The sequence below is a fragment of the Fundulus heteroclitus genome, chromosome 2, assembly GCF_011125445.2.
Source record: "Fundulus heteroclitus isolate FHET01 chromosome 2, MU-UCD_Fhet_4.1, whole genome shotgun sequence".
Taxonomy (NCBI): Eukaryota; Metazoa; Chordata; class Actinopteri; order Cyprinodontiformes; family Fundulidae; genus Fundulus; species Fundulus heteroclitus.
In genome coordinates, this window is record NC_046362.1 from 39,803,992 (window position 1) to 39,831,098 (window position 27,107).

The window sequence follows — 27,107 nt, forward strand, 5'->3', positions numbered from 1 at the left end:
GTCCGTTCTGCACCTCTCACCCAAAACTACATCAGCGTTCTGTGTTTTAGACAGGAGATGGTTCTAAGCTTAAAATTTTAATTTTGCTCAAAGAAACGAGAATAAAAGCTCAATGTGGCGGGTGAGAATTTAAAAGTAAACTTTGTGACAGAGAAGCATAAAACATAAAGCTAGCTGATCTGTTACACCCCCAACGAGCTGAGCTCAATAACGAGAAAAAATATTCAGAATAAAAAATAAAAATCACCAATAATGAACTTTATCATTAGCTGCGTAAGGCCTGGAGGTCGTCCCGTGTTCCTCTAGTTTCATCACGCTTCTCATCCGTCTGCCCCCCCCCCCAGCAGTGAGGACGACCGCATCGGTACCGCCGCCATCATCAGCAGAATCTGACGGCGCCGCCATCATCAGCAGAATCTGACGGCGCCGCTATCATGACCAGAATCTGACGGCGCCGCCATCATGACCAGAATCTGACGGCCCCGCCATCATCAGCAGAATCTGACGGCGCCGCCATCATCAGCAGAATCTGACGGCGCCGCCATCATCAGCAGAATCTGACGGCGCCGCCTTCCGCTTCCTTTAGTCTGGCCTTTCAGACCCAGCGGGGGTTTATAGACATGCCGGTCTTAATCTGTTTATTCCCTTAAAGTTAGTCGTGGCTGGATGTGAAAAGTTCTGCTGGGGAAACTCTCGGTTCCCTGAACGCCTCAGAGGAACCAGCGCAGGCCCGTTTAACGAGGCGGCGCTGGTTCTGACCCAGTAAAGTGAAGCTGGCGTCGGTCCAGAGGGAACATGCAGTGGAGCCGTTAAAATGGTGCCAGCGGGTAAAAAGCCGGCGAGGAGCTGAACGCCACCAGAGCTGGTTCTGGTTCTGGTTCTGGTTGACGTTCTGGTTCTGGTTGACGCCTCAGACGTTGACTTGCAGGCTCAGAACCGAGCTGATGGACCTCCAGTCAGGGTTTGGCAGCACCAGCCGCCGTCATGCAGCATGAAGGTCGTGATGAAGAGTGAGGATGATGAGCAGCAGCCTGAGACACACAGAGAAGAAACGTCTGACTGGAGACCAGCTGGTTCTGCTGATCCATTCACAGCCAGAACCCAGCAGCTCCCTGCTTAAAGTACCCCCCCCCCCCCCCCCCCATCTGATCCCCGTTTGGCTTTTCTGCGACCGACCAACAAACGACTGAAGAGGAGGAACCATAAAAACTTTTTAACAAACAACAATCTGCACCTTTCCCCAAAATAAACTTCAGCCCAGCAGGAGGTCCTTCTCTGATGACCCGGTCCAGGAGGGCTGAGTTTACGGACCGCCAAAACCGGATCAAACAGAAACACAGCTTCTGGTGCACAGCTGCAGAAACCAGCAGAACCTTCTGCTCTGAATGTGGCAGCCAGGTTTAACTGGTCAGAGTTCAGCTCTGTTATCATCATAGCTGCTAACGCTAAGCTAGCCTGGAGGAGCTCTGCTGCTTCACCAGCAGCCAGGTGAACGTTAATCACAGAGAACTAAAAGCTGAGATCCCAAAACTTCAGATTGATAAAGTTTCTGACCAGAGACAGCTGCAGTGTTTCCATGAAGATCAATGCTTGTAGCATCAGTCAGAAAACGCACCAGAAACCAGAACAATGTTTGACCCACTTCCATCAGGGAAACCATTCAGGAACGTTAAATCTTAAAAACAGCTTCTTTGCCAGAGCTGTGAGGGCTAGCGCCCCCTGCTGGTCTGACATGTTTCCCAACATGCTGCTGGTTCCACTGGTTCTGACCCGATAGAGCATTATTCACACACATGCTGATGTCTATTTGCACACTTTAATTTCTCAGAGTGTCTGACACATTAATGCACATTAATCTACGTCATTCTGACCCAACCATTTAAATCTTAGCAGACGCTGACGACTATTTGCACCTTTAGTTTCTCAGGAAATGCGTTCAGCTATCAGAACATCAGATCCTGTGTCAGCGTGCTGAATATAAACTCTGATCTGGTTTGTTAACTTTACCCGTTTGCTGGAGCGCAGGGAGCTCACAGAGACTCGACGTAAGCCAGCGCACTCTGCAGCGACGTCAGGCAGTAACCCTCCTCTCCAATCAAAAAGCTGAAACAGAAGGAAGTCGTTCATTAGAGGAATTCAGACGCATCAGCAGCAACATTCCTGTCAGAAAACATGATAACAGCATCACAGAGGAGCTCAGTCTGCCAGCAGAGAACACGCTGAAAGTCTCACTTCCTGTTTTTAAACGTGACAAATGGGGGGGGGGGGGGGAGGGTGGGGGGGGGGGGTAACCAGAGAGGAGGAGGCAAGTCCACTCTGGTTACCTCAGACTGGAGGGGGAACATCAGTTTTCAAGCCATGCTACAGATCCTCAGCAGGATCCAGGTCTGGACTTTGACTAGGCCGTTCTGACCCATCAATCTGCTTTGATCTAATCCATCCCATAATACCTCAGGCTGCAGGTTCAGGCTGGGTCTCCTGCTGGAAGGAGAACCTCCACCTCAGTCTCAGGTTCTCCTCCAGGATTCTCCTGATTCAGCTCCATCCATCAACGCTGACCGTCTTCCCACAGCATGATGCTGCCACCGCCGTGTTTCACTGTGGGGTTGCCTGCTTCAGGGGGATTCAGAGTGTTCCTCCACACATGGTGCTTCACTTGCAGCTCAGTTGTGGTTTACTCGGAGTAGAGCAGCGTTCTCCACAGGGTTTGTGACCAACAGAACATCTTTACCTGGATATCAAAAAGTATTTTTCCCCTGCTCTACTCTGAGTCCCCTTCAGATGATTGATCACTCCATCTCTAAGGGACAGCCCAGACACCCTACGGAGAAAACTCATTTCAGCCGCTCGTATCCACGATCTCCTTCTTTGGGTCAAATCTCATAGTTGAGGGTCTACACCCCGTCTACTTTTAAGACTAATCTTAAAACTTTCCTTTGTGACAAAGCTTCTAGTCAGAGTGGCTCATGTTACCCTGAGCTACCTCTATAGTTATGCTGCTATAGGCTTAGGCTGCTGGAGGACATCAGGGTCTATTTCTCTCTCTCTGCTGAGTTCTCCTACTGCTCTCCAATCTGCATTGCTTGTTGTTATTTCAACGTTTAGTTCTCTGTCATTTTTCTCTTCATAGAAGATACACCTGGTCTGGTGTTCTGTTAGCTGTGACATCATCAGGGGAGGCAGATCATCCTCTATTACCATCTAACATAGAAAGTACTCCTGGGTCAATGTGAGCTTCTGTGCTTTCTGTGTCTCTGCTCTGTCTTCTCTAACATAGAAAGTACTCCTGGGTCAATGTGAGCTTCTGTGCTTTCTGTGCCTCTGCTCTGTCTTCTCTAACATAGAAAGTACTCCTGGGTCAATGTGAGCTTCTGTGCTTTCTGTGCCTCTGCTCTGTCTTCTCTACCATAGAAAGTACTCCTGGGTCAATGTGAGCTTCTGTGCTTCCTGTGTCTCTGCTCTGTCTTCTCTAACATAGAAAGTACTCCTGGGTCAATGTGAGCTTCTGAGCTTTCTGTGTCTCTGCTCTGTCTTCTCTAACATAGAAAGTACTCCTGGGTCAATGTGAGCTTCTGAGCTTTCTGTGTCTCTGCTCTGTCTTCTCTAAGCCCCAGTGGGTGGAGGCAGATGAGCGTTCACACTGAGCCTGGTTCTGGTTCTGCTGGAGGTTCTCCTCCCTGTTAAAGGGGAGTTTTCCTCTCCACTGTCGCTTCATGCATGCTCAGTATGAGGGATTGCTGCAAAGCCATCAACAATGCAGACGACTGTCCACTGTGGCTCTACGCTCTTTCAGGAGGAGTGAATGCTGCTTGGAGAGACTTGATGCAACCTGCTGGGTTTCCTTAGAGAGGAAACTTTCTCACCAACCTGGAGGATCTGATGGAAGCTGACTTTGGAAAGAGCCTTGAGATGATGGGATGCTAATTGAAGCTGAATAAATAAAACTGACTTAATTAATGTCAACAAACACAGAAAACAGACTTTCTGCTTCTTAAGGATCTAGAAAGCAGCAGCAGAAATCTGCTGACTAACTGTGGTTCCTCCTTTTCCCTCACTTGAACACACCCATACCACCAAACTGCATAAAAATAAATTAGGACTATATTTGCATTTTTATGGGGAGAAAAAACCCAAATATCAAATATCCTGAGAGTTTAAAGCCCAGAGTTTGTAACAACCATGACCAGAGCCTCTAGGTGTGGTCGCAGTTCGCACGCGATCATCACGATTAAAGGCCACTAAAGACGAGTTTGGTTTCTTCTCATTTCATGAGGAAACGTTTTATTTAACAGGAGATGATTCACTAACACACTCCATGTCTAAATAAGCCAACGTTCACCACAGAAGTAGGCAAAGTTCCTCAGCATCACCTGGGACTCAGACTGGATGCTGCAGCAGAGCGATAGCATCTCCAGCCTTAAAGCTAGCTTAAAGCTGCGCTCTGTGGAGGACAGTGACGTCTCTACCGCCTACATGCAGATAAACTAGCTGTCAGGCACAACAGCACCTCAATAACTAACTAGTTAACCACGACTTCTCTATTTAAACAGTTAAAGCTAAACTAAAAGCTGCCATTTGCTGCCAAACTCTGTAAATACAACTGAGAACAGCTGCTTCTTCTCCACAGGCTTTTCTGATGTAGATCTAGTTTAGTGCTGTAGCAGAACCTGCAGCTGCTGCTACACACCCACCTCAGCAACAGGTACAGAAATGAGGAGAGCCAAGAGCCGTGAATAAAGGTGAGCAGATGCACACTGACCCAAATATCAGCTGCAACTGGCCTGCTGGTTCTGCTGATTTAAATAAATAACCATCAGCTGCAGGACAGCAAGACTTAAACTCATATTCAGACACATTTAGCATCACCACCAACTAAAACCCTGGAAAAAAGACGTCTACATAGTTGTGGAATACTTTAACAAATAATCATGCAGTGACTTTACTTTCCTTCTTTATTGGTAGAATATTGGATCTGACATGCATCCTCCCCAACCACACCTCGTTAGCATCGGACCCATCAGAACTGCTATAATCAGCATAGATTCCTCAGAGGCGCCGGTCCGGACTGACATGGTACCATCGAACAGAATCTGCAGGTTCTGCTCATCCATGGTAGAAATCAAAGGTACTGTTGTGTATTTAGATCAGGATAACCCAAACCTAACATGATGCTGTTTGAACAAGGCAGGATATTCTGACAGTTCCCTCTGAACTTAACAGCTGAAGTCAAGATTCATCAGGGTAAGTGTTAACATCATTTGTTGAGTCTGAACTGCAGCCTCAGACTTTTTGCTCTTAGCTGAAATAAATTTGGCCTTTGCTGCAATAAAACATGTGAAGATTTGACATCTTTTGTTCTCATAGTTGCTGCTCACTAAATATTTACTTCTTTTTGAATCACCTGCAAAACCAAGAGATGGTTGTGTGTGCTTGTAGTTTTGCTGCTGGTGTCATGAACTTTTTCTGACTTTGTTACCGTCTCCTACTACTCTCCAATTGCACCGTATCTGTTGTCATTTCTGACATCAACTCTTAATTCTCTGGTTTTATTTGGCTTTATGTCAGCTGCACTTCAACACTGAGGGCAACGCAGCGTTGCCGTCTAGTGTTGCCCTCACTGATCTCCCAGGCCAGAGCATTTTGCAGAAATAAAACCAAAGTTTCTACTCACCACTTTCATAATTATGTAAATATCCTGTGATTATCCAGCTGTCAACTTCAGAGGTCCCCAAATGCTTCACTCGCTGACGGAGCCACATCGTAGCTCCAGCAGCATCGGTACCACCAGCTGCATCGGTACCACCAGCTGCATCGGTACCACCAGCTGCATCGGTACCACCAGCTGCAGGCAAAGTGGGTCAGGTGTTCTGCCCAAGGACACAATGACAGACGGAGCGTGGGAGTCAAACCGGCAACCTGCCAGTTAGAGGATGTTCTCCCAGCTCTGAGACACTTTTTCCCCGTAATCAGGGCTAGAGCTATTTCTCAGGTGGGTATAGAAAGACCTACAGGTAAGCCTCTCTTACTGTGGGGTAACTAAGGTGAATTCCACCTAAAAAAGGTTGAAATCCCAATTAGACGGCCAGGAAAGTTGTTTTTGTTGGTAGTAACTTGTAAGCTGTGCTTTCTACACACAGCCACTTTCCATCCGGCGCAGCTACATTAATTTTAGACACTCTTCCATCTGTGTCTCGTAAAATAAACGTTTTCATCACAGATTCCTGTTGCTGATTGGAGCAGCTGCCATGTTGGATCCCACACCGGCTTTAAAACATTTCTCTAGTCGGTTCTTTTGAACTCAGAGTTTCAGGGTTGTGACTGCAGCCGCAGCGCAGCACCAGTCCTGGCCACAGCGATGAGGGTCACCCCCACCATGGCTACCAGACGCTGCTGGTTTCATGACCTGAGCCTGGCCTGATGTCCACACCGCAGCACACAGGGTCCATTCCTATCGCTGTGCTGCCAAAAAGCACAACACAAGCAATCTCCAAGATGCTAAACACAAGCAATCCACAAAGAGCAGATGTGCATTATTTTTATCACTTAAAACGTATTTCATTCCCTTCTGCAGAGATCCTGTCATCCAGGGGACAATGCCTTCACAGGGTGCTGGATGTTCTGCATGCAGTGTGCAGGTCAGCTGTAGAAAGCCTCGGGTCTTAGAAGGAGCCGCTGAACTGGAAAATACTTCATTTTCAGTGATTTAACTGAAAGCGATAAATGTTTATGGTGAAGCTGCACGAATGGTACCATTTTTCAGTGAAACATTCAGTCATCAGGTTGGGAGTTTTGCTGTAACTGGGCTTCAGTTAGCTTTTATTTTCCACAATAAATCAAACGTTGTCTCCATGACTCACCTCTCATGAATGAACTCCTCCAAAGCGGCGCACTCGGACACCAGCTGGGGACTCTGGCAGCGCAGCGCCACGAAGGACAGGATGGGCAGCAGGTCGTCTGCACCGCTGTCAGAGAAAAAGGCAAACATGAACTCTCTGCCGCTCCCCTGGGAGGATAGACGGAAACAAATGCAGCGCAGCTCCTAATGAGGTGCGTGTTCATTCCTCTCTGCGGTAGATCTTTGGGGAGGAGAGGTTGCATTCTGGGAGATAACGGTCCGCCTTTGTTTATCAGGACTCACACGCAGGCCGGCCGCTCGTCTGAATGATCGCGTGAGAAGGCCGCTCACACCGAGCCAGCTGCATGCAACTGGATCCTGTGACAGTCCTGCAAGGTGTGGACAAGCTGGAGTCCCATTCTCACACAGCCGGCCCTCAACCACACAGTTCACAGCAGTAAACATCTCTGCATTCCTCCAGAACCACCAGAACCTGCCAACACAGGCTGGGCTCAGAGTTTGGTTCTGCTTTCCCTCTAATGCACCGCTTTATGCTGGGTCTCCATGCAGGAACACACGGTCCCCCAAAAACCAAGCAGGGTTAAAGTTTGGACATGAAGGTGTCTCCTGGAAGGACAACGTCCCCCAGGATAGCAGGATCTCAGTCCCAGGGAACGTTAAAGGAGAACTACAAAGCAAACCCAGTGGTTCTGTCAGGAGGAACGTTTAGAAACTACTGAGAGAAACTTGCAGGAGGAAACCCAAACATGATGTAATTTGGTTTAAAAGCTCATTCTACCAAATTCTGAGAGGAGGAACGTCTGATTTCTCCTGATTTCTCCTGCTCTGGCGTCCAGGACAGTGAATCCCTTCTTTAATCCTGAAGAACCCAGAACAGGAGCAGCTTAATCCAATGCAGGTGTGTTTTTACACAGGTACGTAAATATCTGCTTCCAGCGCCATTATGGTCCTCAGAACCAAAAGGTCCTGACCCGTTTTCCATGTGTGGACCCGTGTCAGTCAGACTCTTATTATCAGGTGTCTCCATACAGCAGGTAGGAACCACCGTGCTGCTCAGGTGTTATAGACAGATTGGTTACAGAGCAGAGAAACGAGACACTTCTACTGCAGCACAGCTGAATGCAGGTATGGACACGTCAGCAAACGGACCGGGTCAACAGTCAGAACCCAGACAGACAGAACCCAGACAGACAGAACCCAGACAGACAGAACCCAGACAGTCAGAACCCAGACAGTCAGAACCCAGACAACAGAGGCGAAGGAGGAAGAATATAACATTTCTAAAAGTGAATCTAACAAGAATCTCCACCGTTCATCGCCTCAACACGACTCGGTGTTTCTGAACCAAACCCAAAGTTGCTTCCATGAAATCTGGTCCAATCTGCAGCAGCGGTTCTGGGGTCTGCCAGACTGGACCTGCCTGAAAGGCCTCCAGTCAAAACACCGATGCATAAAGTCAGGAGATGATGGGATTGCAGTCAAACCACATCTTGGAGTCCGGTTGGCTGGTTCTGCATCCAGCCTGGGATCACAGCTTTATTTCTGGTTTAGTCAGAAACAGCTGGAACTATTTAAAGATCGGCTTTTATCTGCTGGATGTGAATTCTGCTTCTGACACGGTGGACCAGGACCTTCCATCATGATGTGGAAGGTCCTTCATTGGTTTCTCTCCACGTTCTCCTCAGAGCGCCTTTGATAGTGGAGTACCTCAAGGCTCCGTTTTAGGAGCTGGACTTTTCTCTTTGCATTTCTTCCTTTGGGTTCAACTCTTAGGAATTGTCTTTTCCTTTTTTTGCTGATTATCTGCATATTTGTTTCCCGTTGAGAGCGAGAGGAAGCTTTTCAGTCCAGAACCTGGTGAACTGTTTAAGCAACAGAAATTCTCCTATACGACAACTGCAGCTGGTCCAAAACGCTTCGTCTGCTAGCAGCTACCGGGCGAGGTGAGCACATTGCTGTCCTCCCTGCAGGGGCTGCTGCCACGTCTCTGATTTTATCATTTTAATTTGTGGTTAAATGGCTTAGCAGAGCTTTTATGCAAACATGTTCCCAGGAGAAGTCTGAGGTCCTGTTAGATGTTTCCAGGAACCTTTGCTGCTGTTGCTCCTAAACTCTGGAACAATCTTCCTCTGACTGTGAGGACGGGCAACACCTCGACTGATTTTGGCTTTTAATTACAGTTAAGCAAGACCTGGACCATTAGTCTTTATTTTCTTCTACTAGTGTTTTATTGTTTTTAGCTGTAGGTCTTTCTTCTGATCTCAGGGTTTCTGCTCCATATTAATGATCGCAGCGCACCCCCACAACAAAATAAAAGCCGCCACAACAAAATAAAAGCCGCCACACATTCAGAATGAATTCTAACATGAATAAAAAAATGTCAAAACATGTGATATCGCATAGCTACTGTATATTTACACACTTATCTTAATCAGAGTTTAAATGAATTTAAATATCATGAAATGTTAAAAATTACTTTATTTTGAAAAACCAACCCTGCCGGCTCCTGTGTCTCACTGTGAAGCTGCTAATGAAGAAATCTGCTGCGCTGCTCGCTGTAGAAAAGCAAAACTAGAGACAACAGTCAGGTGTTGTCTACCCAGCAACTCTGCTCTTATATCTTTTCAGACCCGTGACTTTTTAGTGTTTTTGGCAACGTTTTAGTGTTTTTGGCGACTTTTTAGTGTTTTTGGCGACTTTTTAGTGTTTTTGGCGATGTAGCAGCTTGACGTGAAAGCAGCGATGTGTCTAGCGTTACGCTGGCCCTTTTCCCTCAGCGCTGTCTGACAGGCGGCTGCCTCGTCCTGAAGGCCCTGCTGCAGTCAGAGCAGAGAGGAGAGCCGCTCTGTTTCCACGCTGCAAACGTAGAACGCAGAGCTGCTGATGATTTACTGGATCACAAAGCTGGATAGAAACATAGTGAATATAGTTTTTTAATCTAGTCACACTAATTACCTGATTCCCACACACCTTGAATCACTCATTCGCCTCGTTCAACGTGTGCCTCTGATTACTACGTTTCTGATAAAATGAGATGTACATGGTGTGGACTCAGGAAATGTATAAATTCATTAATTACTTCATAAAGTATGAAGGATGAACGGATTCACGATTGGAGCAGCCCACCCCCCCCCCCACAGTAAAAAATAATAATCCTGGAGGAAACTCTGCATCTGTTTTATTGTTTGTGTCTTTTGGTCTTTTTAAATGTAGTTTTCTTTAAGTTGTGGACCTGTACAGCGTTTTGGTCATCTTGGCTGTGTAAAGCACTCGATAAATTAAGGATGATTGTTTTCTGCCTGCAAAGCAAGATGACAGAAAATAAATATTGTGTTACAGTGTTTTTGTCCTAAAACTGAGATAATTCATTTTCAATAGCTGCCCTAAGGTGGAAGAAAACATTTTCATATCTTCATGGTTTTATTGTTAAACTTAATCCGGCCGGCTCCGTACCGCCAGCCGGTTAGTTTTACGGTTTAAAAGTACATTTTCATAGATTCATGTTTTAAATAGACAATGACTATTTTTAACTAATCTCATCCAGACACAGAGGAAGGCGTGAGCGCCGAGCGACCCGCCAGTCAGCCGAGCCCGCCGTCTCCGATCTCCTCACACTGAAGCTGAGGAAAGGAGACAGATGAGAGCCGACTGAGCTGCAGTCGTTGGCAGAGACGAACAAAATCAGCTCATCTGACTGAAAACGTGAGGAAAGAAGCCAAATATTGTAGCTTGATGAGACCGGCACCAGGTTTTGGGCTGAATCAGAACCTTGACATGACATTTGCAGTGCGAGGACGAAGGCTGGAGTCGCTCCAGGATCACGTCCAGACCGACTCTGGGTCGAGCAGAGGACTGACCCATAAACGGTTCTGGTAGGGTCTGGGTCTCACATCATCATCAGGGGTCCAGCCTTGTTGATGTTGCTGCTCTCATCAAAGCAGCTTGCTGGACTCCTGCTTTGCTGCAAACTCAGACAGCACGACCTACTTTAGGGCCGAGCCAGTGAGAGGCGGCCTGTAGGGCTGGGTTAGCTCCTGCTGTGCCAAGCCTGCGTGGCGCTGATCCGACCCGACAGCGCAGCTTCCAGGACACAGAGCCCATAAATTAGGCTCTGCACTTCCACGGGACGTCTGAGACGCTCTTTCAGTCCCAATTATTTGCATGAAGAAGTTGAGGAAATAAATTAGTTTGGGGCTTAATGAGGTCGACAGCAGATGAAGCAAAAACGACAGAAAAGATGTTTGTTGCAGCGTTTAACTGGGCCGGCCGGCGTCCATCAGAATCGAAGGTCCAACCCCCCCCCCCCCCCCAGGTTACTTACATGGCGGCCGTCTTGGGTGTAGGTTCTCCTCCTTGAAGACTCTTGTAGTCCTCGGCACAAGCGCAGATCAGCCGTAACGTCCGAACTGTGGCACAAAGAAGCAAACAGTTAGCAGACCTGGCAAACATGGCCGCCAGAGAGTCGCTCTGACCTGCTGCACAGGGAGGATGATCCCACCAGCAAAGGTCCAGCAGGGATGGGAACAGAACCAAGAGCAGAACCAAGAACAGAACCCGTCAGTTCTTTACTGGTTCTACAAGAACAGAACCCGTCAGTTCTTTAGTTTTTATGGGTCAAGTTTGAAATCAAAGCAGGCCAATGATCTGCAGCTCCTCCCGTTGCAGATGTTCTCATCGTGTGTTTCAGGAACAAATAATTAATATTCAGTCCATTTATTCTCCGTGAACGCTGAACATCAGTAAACGCTTTGCAGCGACCTTTGCGGCGCCATGACGCCATCCAGCCTGGCTGCTGCTGCAGCGCCATAACTAGTGTTGGTATCGGTACCGGTACCAACACTAGTTATGGCGCTGCAGCAGCAGCCGGTCTGTCAGCTTTGGAGCAAACTGACGGATTAATACTATTCTCTCTATTCTCATTGTAGCCTTGATGTAATTCCTCCCTCATCCTTCTCCACAGCTCACCTTTTACTGGGCCAGAGGCAGAACTTCCACAGACAGCAGACCCAGGAGGTTCCTGCTGGGTCTGCAGGGTCTGCACAGCAAACATTTACTAAAACCAGAACGTTCTTCTGTAACGTTCCCGTCCCTGGAAGAAGAATCCAACACCTTGTTGGACTTCCAGGTTTGATTTCACATTTAATCTCGACTCAGAGGCTGATTTTAGTCACTAAAGCTAAAAGCTCGTGTTTAAAGTAAAGCTTTTCTGAAATGTTCTAAAGGGGAGGCGGTAAAGCTTACCAACACATTCCAGCTTCCTCTGTGGACAGCGGTCCTGAAGCAGGAGCTTCAGCTCTTGAACAGCCGACTCATAGGGGTAGGAACCATGAAGAGCGCCGGGATCCTGGGGAAACAGTTTCAGGGGAACACCGACATCTGCTGGAGAGGCGCTGCAGAACAGCCTCATGTTCTTCTCAAAAAGCTGCTCTCTCTCTCTGTGGACCCTCCTGAGAAACTCAAACCAAAACATACAATGAAGAAGAAATCGAGTCCTGCTGGAGACCAAGACTAGAGGAACAAAGATCTTTCAGGGAAACCCTAGGGTTGCTTTCGTTTCCATCATGAAGCCCATTTTAAATTGTCCCTCAGCTCCTGTTTCTACTGAACCTTATCCACCAGAAATGTTCAGTCACAGCTGAAATAATCTTTCTGCAGCAGAAAATAAAAGCTCATTGGATCCATCTGGACCTGGACAAGTTTAAACGTGAGACCGTATTCCATGAAGGTTGGAGTAACGAGGAACCCTGAAGGTTCCCAGACCTTTGTCCTCCACCCTAACGACAATATTAAAGTCTAAGTCGGACGTAATATGTATTTTAACGAAGATGCATTCAAATAGTCACCAGGGTAAAGAAATGTATATTATATGTGAATTATGTGCACCGTTTGGAAGTAATTTCGACAAAACTTGCTGTATAAGCGAAAGAGCCGAACATTCCTCAATCGGCCGATCCGGTGTGTGACGTCACAAAGTGCGAGTACCGCACATCCGGCAATAACACTGGCTGCTAAACACTGGCTGCTAAACACTGGCTGCTAACACTGGCTGCTAACACCGGCTGCTAACATTGGCTGCTAACACCGGCTGCTAACATTGGCTGCTAACACCGGCTGCTAAACACCGGCTGCTAACATTGGCTGCTAACACCGGCTGCTAACACCGGCTGCTAACACCGGCTGCTAAACACCGGCTGCTAACACCGTCTGCTAACACCGGCTGCTAACATTGGCTGCTAACACCGGCTGCTAAACACCGGCTGCTAAACACCGGCTGCTAAACACCGGCTGCTAAACACCGGCTGCTAACACCGGCTGCTAAACACCGGCTGCTAAACACCGGCTGCTAAACACCGTCTGCTAACACCGGCTGCTAACACCGGCTGCTAACACCGGCTGCTAAACACCGGCTGCTAACACCGGCTGCTAACACCGGCTGCTAACACCGGCTGCTAAACACCGGCTGCTAAACACCGGCTGCTAACACCGTCTGCTAAACACTGGCTGCTAAACACCGGCTGCTAACACCGGCTGCTAAACACTGGCTGCTAAACACCGGCTGCTAACACCGGCTGCTAAACACTGGCTGCTAAACACCGGCTGCTAAACACCGGCTGCTAACACCGTCTGCTAAACACCGGCTGCTAAACACCGTCTGCTAACACCGGCTGCTAACACCGGCTGCTAACACCGGCTGCTAAACACCGGCTGCTAAACACCGGCTGCTAACACCGGCTGCTAACACCGGCTGCTAACACCGGCTGCTAACATTGGCTGCTAAACACCGGCTGCTAAACACCGGCTGCTAAACACCGTCTGCTAACACCGTCTGCTAACACCGGCTGCTAACACCGGCTGCTAACACTGGCTGCTAACACTGGCTGCTAACACTGGCTGCTAACACCACGACTTCCTCGCTCGTGAAGTGTGAATTGCATAAAACACTTTTTTCACTGCCGGCAATCCAGTCCTTTCGCGTTTCTTTTACAAATTTATCCCATTTCTTTCGGACCTTTTGATCCTTCGGCCAAGTATGTAGCGCTACTTTCTGGCCTGCACTAGACCGCGGTGAAGTTGGCTTGACATTGAACATTCAAGCTCCGCGGAGTCAGCGGAGCGTCTTGAGAAACAAAAATCAAATCAGATTTGTTGACGGTCCCACCGCGTGTGGGAGAAGGGAGCAGCTGAGAGACGATGGCCAAAATCAGTCCTTTAACCGGATCAACCGTGAGCTAGATCCCGCTGACTCCACGGAGCTTGAAAGTCCAATGTCAAACCAACTTCACCGCGGTCTGCACTACAGCTATCAACTACGCACCTAGAAGGCATTTTATTGTGCTTAGCTCAGCGATTTTTTTAAAAAGCGCTTGCTCAAAGTAGACGTGGATCAGCAGATTTGGTGTGTGAAAGAAGATACTGGAAAACATCCATATATCCCTGTTCACCGTACCGGTTGTACAACGTAAAACGCCTCTGTGTTTCTATGCAAGTTTGCTTTGCGCATTCTCGGTGTTCTTGAACTGACGTCACACGTTGGAAATGGCCGATCGTAAACGAAGGCAGCACTCAAACACGGAATACCGTGTCGTATTAATTAATCCTGTTTTTTTCTTTAGCTGTCACTTTCTACATGTCGTATTAATTAATCCTGTTATTATCTTCAGCTGTCACTTTCTACATGTCGTATTAATTAATCCTGTATATTTTTCAGCTGTCACTTTCTACATGTCGTATTAATTAATCCTGTTATTATCTTCAGCTGTCACTTTCTACATGTCGTATTAATTAATCCTGTTATTATCTTCAGCTGTCACTTTCTACATGTCGTATTAATTAATCCTGTATATTTTTCAGCTGTCACTTTCTACATGTCGTATTAATTAATCCTGTTATTATCTTCAGCTGTCACTTTCTACATGTCGTATTAATTAATCCTGTTATTATCTTCAGCTGTCACTTTCTACATGTCGTATTAATTAATCCTGTTATTATCTTCAGCTGTCACTTTCTACATGTCGTATTAATTAATCCTGTATATTTTTCAGCTGTCACTTTCTACATGTCGTATTAATTAATCCTGTTATTATCTTCAGCTGTCACTTTCTACATGTCGTATTAATTAATCCTGTTATTATCTTCAGCTGTCACTTTCTACATGTCATATTAATTAATCCTGTATATTCTTCAGTGATGGTATCAAGGTGTTGGTTGTTCCTGTAATTCTTTATCAGCTGGTTCTGCTGTTCTTTATATCTCTCTCTGCAGGTGTAGAAGCAGACTCAGAGGATGTTATATCACTCTCTACCTTTCCTCTCTTCTTTCTCCTTTTCTTTTAAACATTTTGTCTGTTTCTCTCCTTTTTTCCTCTTCTACCTGTTTCTGTGTCCATAGAACATGAAATAGTCCCAGAATAAAATCTAATAAAGCTTCTTGTATTTATAAATCAAGCAGAGCTCTATGGAGAAAGCAGGAAGGCTCCACTGGTGAAAGTAAATCTGTTTGGCTCTTTTTGACATGAAGAAAATCATTAATGCTACATTAGCAGACAGGACACAGGAAGAGACATTTGTTTCTAAACGTGGGCCGTTGTTCAGCCCCCCCCCCCCCCCCCCCCCCTTATCTGGGCTCCTGCAGCGTAACGGACTGATAATGGAGCTGCAGTACCTGAAGAGGGCCACCAGGGCGCTCCACAGAGGCGTGAAGAAGGCCTTCTCTATGCTGCCGAGGCACAGGTCCTTGAAAGCGGCCGTGTTTAGGCAGTCGAAGGACAGCAAACACAGAGAGAGGAGTTGATCTGAAGACAGGAATGGAAGCTGTGAGGATGTGGATCAACCTAAAACATCAGCAGCCGTCAGTTCCTCATCGGTTTGCTCACCGACTGCTATATGAATGTCTTTAACGATGGCTTTCAGGTGTTCCTTAAGCGCCCTCAGCTCCAGCTCCTCCAGCTCCATGGAGGGGTCACAGGTCGCCTCCAGGCTGCTGATGGGAGGGGTCCAGTCCAGCTGGGACAGGAACTGCTCCAGGTCTTCAAAGGAGTTGTCCCGGCCGGCCTCCTCCTCCTCCTCCTCCTCCTCCTCTTCCTCGCAGTTGGTGTGGAGTTCATGGGAGCGTGACGGGGAGAGCGAGGCGTCGGCGCTGAAGCTGTGGCCGCCGCAGCCATGACTGCCGGTTCTGCTGGGCTTCCTGTGACTCTCTGGTCCGCAGCGTTTAAACACAGACGGGTTAGTTTAAGCTGAAGTTCCCCTAAAACACAAGATTCATCCTGCAGCTTCATTTCTAGCCACTGAAATATCATTTAAAGCAGCTTTAAGACTGTAATGCTGCTCCCAGTCAGGCGGCTGATTCCTCCTCCTCCTCCTCCCATTATTACACATTTAGTGCCTTAATCACAGATAGTGAACACAGGTTTGCCTTTATTATTATTATTTATTAACTTTTCCTTCCATTTCCACGTTCAGCTCTGAGGACTACGGCCTCCAGCGAGCCTCTAAGTGTGGATTTACCGGCACACCACAGACAGTTTGGTCTGATCTTTGGAGGATTTAATACTCTGCTGCCTTTCAGAGGACGCCCCCCCCCACACACACCTGAGGGAGACGTGGAGCTCACCTGGACGAGGCAGGCTGTGAGCGCTGCGTGAAGCTCTCAGCACCAAGGCGGGGCTCTGGGGGAGGCTTTTACTCACGATGGGGTACAGCTTGTTGTAAATCCTGTACTGATGTTTCCTCAGCAGCTTCACCACTGGGTGGTCCGACCGGCTGCAGGTGAACACAGACGTTAAGGATCTTTAATCTGTAATGTAAACCTGCTAAAAACGAGCAATCTTTAACTTTATTCTTCTTTTTACTGTAGCAGCAGCAAAATTACACACTGCAAACGGAGAAAATCCAAGCACAGGGTTTCCCGCAGCGCTAACTTGGCGAGGCGGCCGCCTCACCAAACTCACGCTACCGCCTCGCCAACATTCCAAACATTTGTTTTGAAGCAGGTCAAATACATTTTATTTCTAGAGCACCAATTAACATCACATCATCTCTGACTCCATCAGATCCTCCAGGTTGGTGAGAAAGTTTCCTCTCTAAGGAAATATTGTAAGAAAAAACGATTCCTGTCTCCACAGAGGACGCCGTCTCGTTAGAACGTCTCCTCAGTGGACGCTGTCTGGTTAGAACGTCTCCACAGAGGACGCTGTCTGGTTAGAACGTCTCCTCAGAGGACGCCGTCTCGTTAGAACGTCTCCTCAGAGGACGCCGTCTCGTTAGAACGTCTCCTCAGAGGACGCCGTCTGGTTAGAACGTCTCCACAGAGGACGCCGTCTGGTTAGAACGTCTCCACAGAGGACGCTGTCTGGTTAGAACGTCTCCACAGAGGACGCTGTCTGGTTAGAACGTCTCCACAGAGGACGCTGTCTGGTTAGAACGTCTCCTCAGAGGACGCCGTCTGGTTAGAACGTCTCCACAGAGGACGCTGTCTGGTTAGAACGTTTCCTCAGAGGACACTGTCTGGTTAGAACGTCTGGTTAGAACGTCTCCACAGAGAACACTGTCCACAGACACAGTGGAGAAGTGTGTGGACGACTCCACTAGTGGGTCTGATCTCCACCAATGATGAGTCCCACTGCAGGGAGGAGGTCAGCAGTCTGACCCAGTGGAGCTCCAGGAACAACCTGATCCTGAACACCAGTCAGACCAAGGAGGTGATGATGGACTCCAGGAGGTCCAGGAGGACTGAACACCTCCTCTCTACAGGGGGAGGAGGTGGAGGCGTGGACAGCTTCAGGTTCCTGGACATCTGACCTCCTGGACCATAAACACCTCCACCTGGTGATGAAGGCCCAACAGCTCCTCTTCCTCAGGAAGCTGAACTGCGATCAGCCACAATATTGTAGGATTATAAACTGTCCTGTTTAAATACGGCCGACGCAGCTTAACATCTTTGTGGTTTAACGACACCAACATCAATTATTTAAATCAGAGTAAATGTAAATACAGCCAGCAGTGGCGGTTTTATTTACATTTACTCTGATTTAAATAATTGATGTTGGTGTCGATAAACCACAAAGTAAATATAAATAAAGCCAGCAGTGGCGGTTTTATTTACATTTACTCTGTTTTAAATAATTGATGTTGGTGTCGATAAACCACAAAGTAAATATAAATAAAGCCAGCGGTGGCGGTTTTATCCCCGTCTGCAGCCTCAGGATATCGAGCCGGCAGCGCGATGCAGCTCAGCCTGGGGGGGGGGGGGGGGGGGGGGGGGCAAAGGTCTGTTGGCTCTGCAAACAGCAGCTGATGGCGTTACTCTGCTGTCATCTGCTAATGATTGAGGAAGAGGAGCAGCCTTCATCACCGTTACACAACGCCAGAGACGTTCTGCTCTGATCGAAGACTTGAAGCAAAGTCCAACATTCAGACTCATCAGCACTTCTAGCTGAGCCCAGACAGACCTTAGCTGCTCTTCCTCTGCAACATCATCATCATCATCATCATCATCATCATTAATAATAAAATGTGGAGTTTTGCTGCTGCCCATCCCATGCTGAACAGGACAGAGTTTTATAGAGTTTACATTTAAATACACGAATAACTCCTTAATTCACCCCAAAGGCAAATTAAACACTGGTGTAACTGATGTGGTGTGGTTTGTTCATGAAGTTGTTGTAGACGCTGATGTCTGCAGGCAGCAAGGATCTCCTGTAGAGGTCCGTGTTACAGCGGTTCTGGAGAACCTCTGACTGAAGACTCTGTTGTTTTACCACAGTCTGATGAAGAGGATGCTCAGGGTGGTCCAGGATGTTATTCTATGAAGAATCCTTCTTTGCTCAGTCATCTGCAGAGGTTCTGGAGGATTCTCCAGAACAGAACCAGCCTTCTTCATCAGCCTGTTGAGCTTCTTTAAGTCTCTGGTTCTGATGCTGCTACCCTGATCAACAGATGATGGATCCACAAGCTCAGCACCACCCTCAGTAGAACCCGCTGGAGGAGGAGAACCGTTCCGCTTCCTCCCGGATCAGGTTCCTGCTGCGGGGAACCGCCTCCTGTCCTCTGCAGCTTCTGCAGGAGGACGAGCGCCGCATGGAGGCGGAGCCAGAGGCCAATGGGCGCCGTGGAGTCAGCGCTGTCATTTGACGTGGGCCAGTAGGGGGCGCTGTGTGACATCTGGAGCCCTGACCAGATGTTTTTACCGTTTGGCTCTTAGGAGCGTTTTGAACATTGTTGGTTTTTTATGTTTCTTTTAATGGTTTCTAATGACGGCTGCTGTTTACGTTTTAATTTGACATCCTGATTGGCTAAAACCAACCTTTGGTAGGCGGGCACTAGGTGCCGCTTCGTCCAATCAGACCACGGCATGTGGTGAATTATTAACTAGACGTGGTGGCGGTTAATTTAATTAAGATTATCAGCCTTCCTAAACAGCGCCTCCTGAGCCACGTCTGTCTCTAGGCTCCCACCTGAGTCAGGTACGCGCAGAGCGCCACACCATTAGCGCTACCCTAACACACCATTAGCGCTACGATGCTGCAGCCATGTGTCAGTGAAACATAATACTGCATTAATATTAAGGCTGGACTTTCTACAACGTATTCTCCCTTTTCTTTACTCCTGCTCTGCATCTGCAGCCTTTTCAACCACGTAGCTGAAGCATTATTGCAGTTTTTCAGATGTTAATCAGCTGCTCCATGGTATAAAAATATCCACATTGTTGCTTTGGTTACGCATCATAACAAATGTCCAAAGGTACAAAATTAAATGTAAAAACTTATCAGCTGCTCAGCGTCTATTACCAGAGGCTCTAATCCTCCAGAAACAAACGTTTCCACCAGGAATCAGAGAAAGTAGCGGCGCTGCAGCAGCATGTCGCCCTAATACTATTATTATTATTATTATTATTATTATTATTATTATTCACCAATCAGAAGTTAAGGGAACGGACCACAGAGCAGCGTCTACATGAGGTTCTTCTTCCTGAGATCAGTGCAGAACATTTAAAAGCCTGTTCTTCCTGCATATTGTCACGGTTTGGAGCAGCTGTCAGGGATAACCACCATGAAACGCTCAGAGATTAGCATCATGAAGCAAAGCGGCAGCAGATCAGTGTAGAGTAACAGAAGCTGTTCTCAACAGTGCAGCAAATGTTACCTGAACAGGTAGGAGAGCAAATCTGAGACCGAGGAGGAATCCGGGTTCTTCTTTATGCTAGCTCTCCACTGTTTGGGCCAATCCTAAACGCACAAAAACAAAATCATCTTCAGTTTTTCTAGTCTTAAGGATTTATTTTACATCACTAACAACCTCAGACTTTAAGATGTTTTATGCTCAGCTCAAAGACCTTTCTGGACATTTCAGAAACTCGTCACCAAGACGCTAAAGATTTTCTCTTGCAGACCAACCTGCATGATAAAATATACATAAAACAGACACTGGGTACCATGATCAATTATTATTATTATTATTATTATTATTATTATTATTATTATTATTATTATTATTATTATTATTATTATTATTATTATTATTATTAGGTAGCCACAGACCTATAAGGAAGCGGCAGTCTGTGCCTGCAGAACCTGCAGAACCTGGAGAACCTGCAGAACCTGGAGAGGAAGCAGCCTCTCTCCTGCTGCCCAGCTGACCAGGGAGCAAGGCATCGTTGGAAGCTGCCTGCTGAGGATTGGGCGGTTTCCTGGCAGTCCGGGTCGTTTCTCTGCAGCGTGAGGTTTTAGGTTCTGCCTGCGGTCCGTCCTCAGCAGCATCCAGATCAGCCGTCAGTCTCTGGATGATGTCCTGGAAGGAAGCCATGGTGTGGCTGGGAGGAGAAGCCTCGCTGAAGACCACCTGGACTGCTGTCCCTGGAACCGTTGGTCCATGACACACCCTGCTTGGTGAGAGCTGAAGGTCTGTAAGGTCTGCTCACTTCACACCTGCAGCAGTTCATCCAGAACATCTGGACACAGCTGTCCACCCAGCACCTCCACCCTCAAGGCAATGATATGGCTGAGGACTTTGACTAGGCCACGATCAAAGCTTTCACTGTGGATGCTTATTCAGGGAACCATCATGGTGGCAACCAAAGACCCGTCAGGGTTGCTGAAAGGTACCAGAGGAGCAGCTGCTGTGGTTCTGGAAACAAGAATCAGACTGATCAGCCCAGACTGGATCCAGAAGATGGAAAGAGTGCGAGGACCTGCAGGCGGTCACGGTGGGAGCTGCAGCCGGGCGGCCCGACCATCGGTGCCACCGGACCCTCGGACCAGCAGCAGGCAAAGTGGACCAGCGTCTTCCCAAGGACAGCCAGTGGAAGCGGGCTGGAGCCAGCGAGGTGGGATTCCACGGTGTGCCGTGCCCCGGCAGCAGTCATGATGTTCCAGCAGCATTTTCCACGGCAGCAGAACCTGGACCTCTGTCTTCATCACGGTTCTGGTTGGAATAATCCTGAGATGGGACCTTTTCAACCAGAAGGTGGTTCAGCACTGATGTGGTCCTCTCCTCCAGGTCTGCACGTCTTCACCTGCTTCTAAGCGGTCCTGCAGGAGGCAATGCACCTCCAGGCAGGTTCTACAGGTTCTTTCCTCCTAGTGAGTGTTGGAGGCACCAGACACCAGGAACGTCTTTCTGTAGCCATCTAGGAGGTCCTGTGGGCTTCATCTAGCATGTTCAGACATTAAAATGGTGCTAAGAGGGGAACTACAGCCTGCAGACCTGGCTATGAGAACGCCGTGGCGTCAGCAGTCGTCCTTTCAGGAGGAAGAAGACGAGGAAGAGCTAAGGGACAACGAGCAGCAGCAGAGTCCATCATGAGGGCCTAAAGCTGCACATGCAGAGGAGATGAAGGACATCCCAGGTGAGCAGCAGCCTGGAGGGGCAGGATCACCAGGTGAGCCCTGGGGAGGCTGTGATTGGTAGGAGCCTGACCAATGACAGCCAGCCTTTCCCATTCCTGTGCCGGGGCCCACAGGGACCAGGACGAGTCTCTGCAACCTGTCCCACTAAAAGTCACACCTTGTCCTGCCTCACTTCAACCTCTGCAGTTTGCAGACGGAGCCAACAGATGGAGGGCAGGAGGTGGAGCTACAGCACATCAGCACACCGCTGTCTGCCAGCTACATCTATGCTGTTCCTGTAGCTACATCATCCAGGCTGTTCCTGCAGAGCGGGCTTTAAGCAGCACCACTCACTGACTAATGCATGCAGCATTGTTCTGGATGAAGGTCCGTTCATGGCTGACCTGCTGATGACCACGTCACACACGGGTTTCTAAGGCGCCGTCACACTCACATGGTCCTGCTCGTACTCCAGCACGTTGGCATAGAGCAGCCGCTGCTCCTGCTCCTCTGCAGTCATCGCTCCGGACGCAGCAAACCTCCTGTTCAGACACGCCGCAGGTTACAGCCATTTTTACTGCCAGCACACAATCACTACCGCAGAAACCCTCGTTATGTTTCAGCTGCAATTTATCACAACGGGCAAAATCAGGCGCCAGACTAGACTAAATAATATGAATAACAGACTGATTCAAAGTTAAGTTATAAAGAAAAAAATACTGTGGTTATTATTAGAGAACAGGGTAAAAATATAATGTTCAATTCCTCCTAATGAGTTTATTCAGCAGAATCCTTTCAGCTACAGAGAAGCTGCTGCTGCAACAAAGATGGCTGATAGAATAACTTATATTATCTAGAATTCAGTTACAAATGGATGCAAACCATGAAAAGGCTTTCTAAACCAAATAAACCTACAGAGGAATCTCTACAGTAAAATAAATGACATTTTTGCACGTTAGAGGAGAGCTCCTGATTCAGCTTCTAGCAAAAAGCAACTTTGGCTGGAACTGAAAAAAGTAGATATAACTTAAAACCTAAACCTGCTGATAGATTTAACGGAGAGGTTTCCTTCTAAGCTGCAGACAAAACAGAGATAAGAGGCGCTGCCCTTTGGAGCGCAGACGGTCTGATTGATGACGGCACGTCGACACTTTCTACCCGCCGATAAACCAGGCGGCAGCAGGCAGCGTGAAAACGCCAGATCAGCGCTCTGCAGCCTGCAGCGACACGTACCCGACAATCATCTGTGACTTTAAACATTTTAAACATAGATACCAGAGAAATGCAGCTTTTAAGCTTTTCACTGAATAATTACACTGAATAAAACCGTCAGTGAGTGAATGGCTGAATGTAGCGCCATACAAGGACGTCCCAGTTACCTTTAAATACCAGGAACATTTATTTAAAGCCATCTTTGTCATTTGGTTGGAAACTTTTTAACATTGTTTTCAACAGATCAAATCTAAATGAAGAAAAAACATATTCATCCTCTTTTTGCAAGTTTTATGTTCTTCTTAGTTTTAAAACCTAGAAATAGAGATAAAATGTGCTTAAACTAAATGACTAGTTTTGTATAGTAGATATTTATCGACGCAGAACTGATGAGCTTGATGCAGCGTTTACCTGTTAGCTTCTTCCTGCAGCCGTAGCCTCCGTTCCTCCACCTTCCTCTGCAGCTGCGTCAGCGTTGAGGAAAGCAGCTACGCCTGCAGCATCGTTAGCAGACAACCTGAGGACGCTTTACCCAGACGCTCAGGTGGAAAACACACCTGCAGGGCCGCACCTTCTCCACCCAGCCTGCCATCCACGTCATTAAAGACGGCGCTAACCGTTTCTACCAAGCCGTGGTCAGAACGCAGAGAAGCTTTGTGTGAAGATCAGATCCAACGTCAGGGAACTAAAGGATACAGCATCCTGTCTGGCTTTGGCTATGATCATGTTCTCCATCATCTGCCGCTGCAGAGACAGCGTCTGCATCAGAAAAAGGCAGAACAGGGCAGAACGTAGCTGTAAGTCAACCTGGAACAAAGTTCTCCTCAGCAAGAGAACAAGAAGTTTTTACAAAGACAGAAACAAAATGAATAAACTTCAATCTGTGCATCCAGAGCTTTAAACAGTCAGGAGACATGCTGGACTTATTCCAGAAACTTTTATCAGGAACTGTGACAATAAACAGCAGAACAAGTCATTTAAAGCGCAGCAGAACCCAGGAAATGACTTTCAAAATAAAAGTGGAAAATAAATAAATCAGGAAAGTTGTAAATCCAGCAGAAAAATAATCCCTGAGAAGAGAAACTGAGATCTGGTCCGCTTCCCTGCCGGCCCAGAGAGCCGCACAGAGTCCTAGAACTCCAGAACCAGAGGGAACCATGAGGGAACCATAGGGCGGTTCTCCTGGCCCGATGTTCTGCTGCTTTCCACACCAAGAGTTGCGGGTTTAAATCCGGCATGGACAACAGAGAGTGGAGATGAGCTCGACTTCAGCGTTCGTTCTGGTTCCAGTCATGAAATGGAACCGCGGTCCAAACACACCGAGAGGTTCCCACCGTTTAACGCTTTACGTCGTATTTTAAATTCACTTTATTTTAAATTCACTGAAACAAACCGAAAACGAAGCAGCAACCCTGACGCTGAGTGAGACGTCAGACCAAACGCCGCCAGAACCGAGTTTCTGCTGACCAGACGATCCACGTCTGCAGCAGCAACCAGAGCCGCATTCGCTCCCTTTACCTCAGTCCGTTTATATATATATATATATATATATATATATATATATATATATATATATATATATATATATATATATATATATATATATATATATATATATATATATGAACATATCTAGTCCCTCTTAGAACCAGCAGAACTAACAGGCCTGCTTTTTGGACCCTGAACATTCTGCGAAGCACTTTATTTTGCTTTAATTAGGGAACGGTGCCGCTTGGTTTTCCATTTCCACAACAACTAAGATGAAAAGTGGAGTTTTTATTTATTAGAATTATCAAACAATAGAAATAAATAGAACAAAACAAGAGTTCTGAGGGCGGACCTGCAGAACCAGAATTTCTGAAGGGTTTGAACGGTTCTAAGATCACTGGTTCTGAAAAATTAAACAAGCTTACAGAAGAATTCTGCAGGTCCAGAGAGCCGGATCCAACAGAACCGGATTAAAGGTTCTGATCCAGGCATCAGTCCAGCCGGCACCAAACATCGCTTAATGGTGCCCTGAATAAAAGTCCAGCTGTGATGGAACAAAGTTAAAATGAACTGTTCTGACCCAGGTGTTCTGGCCCAGGTGTTCTGGCCCAGGTGTTTTGACCCAGGTTCTGAGGTTCTGGCCCAGGTGTTCTGACCCAGGTGTTCTGACCCAGGTGTTCTGACCCAGGTGTTCTGGCCCAGGTGTTCTGCCCAGGTGTTCTGGCCCAGGTGTTTTGACCCAGGTTCTGCCTCGGGTTCTGAGGTTCTGGCCCAGGTTCTTTCACTGGTCCGCATCAAACCACAACAGGTTAATTTATTCACCTGTGGAAGGGACTGTGGTCTGCTGGGTTGGGCTTCCCTTTCAGAACCATATGGGTCTAAAGCGGAACCGCCTCCCTTCTCCTGTAAATGGACCGAGCCAGGCACCGGTACCGCTAGCAGCGGCGCATCTTTACCTTCATGAAGGCCTTCAGCTTCCTCCAGCAGGGCCGGAGCTCCGCTGGCTGCCCGAACACTTTCCTCATCTAAACGGAACATTTCAATCCTCGGTGAGTTTGCACAGAAAAACCCACAAGAACCGTAAAGTGAGGGAGCGCGGTTCTGGTTCTGGTTCTGCTCACCATGGTTTCCCTCTGACTCGCGGTCCGTTTAGCAGGCATGAGTTGGAGCAGAACTTCTGCAGGGACTTCATCTGCAGCTGGACCCAGATAAACCCGGGACAGACCGCCTTTCACCCGGACTTTCACCATCTCCACGCCGGACCCACACCGGAAACGACAGACTTTCAAAATAAAGCACCGGAAGTACCTAAGGCCACCTCCTGATAAACTCTTCAGCTTTACGCTCAATAAAGGCCTAAATCATGAATTTAAATCATTCTCATTCTCTCCCGGGGTGGAAGTAACATCCCCCATAAACTATCCTCTCCATAAACCACGTCTTAGTCTCGTTTTATCCCTTCAAACCCAGAGGTTCGGTCCGGACGGCTCAGAGCCGTGTTTACTTCCTGGTTGCTCAGCCAATCAGGTGAGAGTTCCCAGGGTTCCCAGCACGGAGCGCAGCTGTTGGTATTTTATTTGAGTAGCCTGACTGCAGACCGCAGATAGGGGCGGAGCCACTGAGCTATATTATACACTTTATATTATATAATATACTTTATATTATACACTTTATATTATATAATACACTTTATATTATACACTTTATATTATATTGTATAATATAAAGTGTATAATATAAAGTGTATTATATAATATAAAGTGTATAATATAAAGTATATTATATAATATATATATATTATATATACACTTTATATTATATTGTATAATATAAAGTGTATAATATAGCTCAGTGGGCGGAGCTCACCGGGGAGCCGTTTAGCTTGACTTCATTTTGGGCGCCATCTGGTGGCGGAGGCCATTCAACGCATTCACAAACAGCAATGTAGCACCTTTATTTTATTTCACTTTATTTATGCTGGGCATACTTCATGTTATATGACCACTAAAACAAGAATGTATAAGAGAAAAAAAGAGAAAAGGTGAAAGAAAGAGGACAAAAAAGTGAGAGAACAATACTTTAAAAAAAAAAAAAAAAAATATGAATGACTTTCTTTCAGCCAGACCAACTAATTCCACCAACTAAAAAAAAAGTGATCGACAAAATTACGAGAAAATCACAATGAACACATGGATATTTATCGGTATGAGCACCACTGCCACCTTACATATCTATATATGAACTTGAACATGAATAGAAACTAATAAAAACAAGACAGCTGAAGACATGGCCGCTGGAAGTGGGGGTGCTGCGGCACCCCCTAGTGGCGAGAGGGAGATTGAAAAAAAATTATTAAAAATACTTTGCACAATTTATAAATTTCTTATCAGTATGTTGGGAAATGATTTTGACTTTTTTTTTATTTTACTATTACGTGCATTTGGATTTTAATTTAATTATTTTGAGGCCTAATCAACACAACTTCATGGAAGTTGCGTTGTCATGGCAACATCAAGCAAGCTAGTGGTCGCCAAGTAAAGGGGTATCCCGCTCACGGCAGCAGACTAGTAGTAATAGGCTTTTCCTATGAACTGTCAGGGGAAAACTTTCCTGCACTTGGATCAGTTGCTACACATAGCAGTGATCTCAAAACACCAATGTTCCCATGATTTCACTCGCACATTAATAAGTTATAGCCGATAGAAAATATAAACTGTTGCGCTCCGGTCC

The 27,107-nt window shown here is 47.0% G+C and overlaps 1 protein-coding gene across 2 annotated transcripts in view; it reads right to left on the bottom strand.

Annotated features, from left to right (window-relative positions):
• Positions 1 to 883: 883 nt before the first annotated feature.
• Positions 884 to 27,107, bottom strand: part of vps9d1 (VPS9 domain containing 1) — a 38,971-nt gene continuing 12,747 nt past the window's right edge. For both annotated transcript variants that reach the window (XM_036127008.1, XM_036127004.1), the window contains exons 6-17: positions 23,586 to 23,648; positions 23,301 to 23,353; positions 22,132 to 22,219; positions 19,996 to 20,078; positions 16,466 to 16,614; positions 15,729 to 16,049; positions 15,518 to 15,647; positions 12,098 to 12,303; positions 11,178 to 11,262; positions 6,858 to 6,962; positions 2,008 to 2,103; positions 884 to 1,031 (exon numbers count right to left, since the gene is read on the bottom strand). In XM_036127008.1, the coding sequence (XP_035982901.1) occupies positions 2,031 to 2,103; positions 6,858 to 6,962; positions 11,178 to 11,262; positions 12,098 to 12,303; positions 15,518 to 15,647; positions 15,729 to 16,049; positions 16,466 to 16,614; positions 19,996 to 20,078; positions 22,132 to 22,219; positions 23,301 to 23,353; positions 23,586 to 23,648 (1,356 nt within the window). In that variant the 3' untranslated portion in view covers positions 884 to 1,031; positions 2,008 to 2,030. The remainder of the gene's footprint in view (positions 1,032 to 2,007; positions 2,104 to 6,857; positions 6,963 to 11,177; positions 11,263 to 12,097; positions 12,304 to 15,517; positions 15,648 to 15,728; positions 16,050 to 16,465; positions 16,615 to 19,995; positions 20,079 to 22,131; positions 22,220 to 23,300; positions 23,354 to 23,585; positions 23,649 to 27,107) is intronic.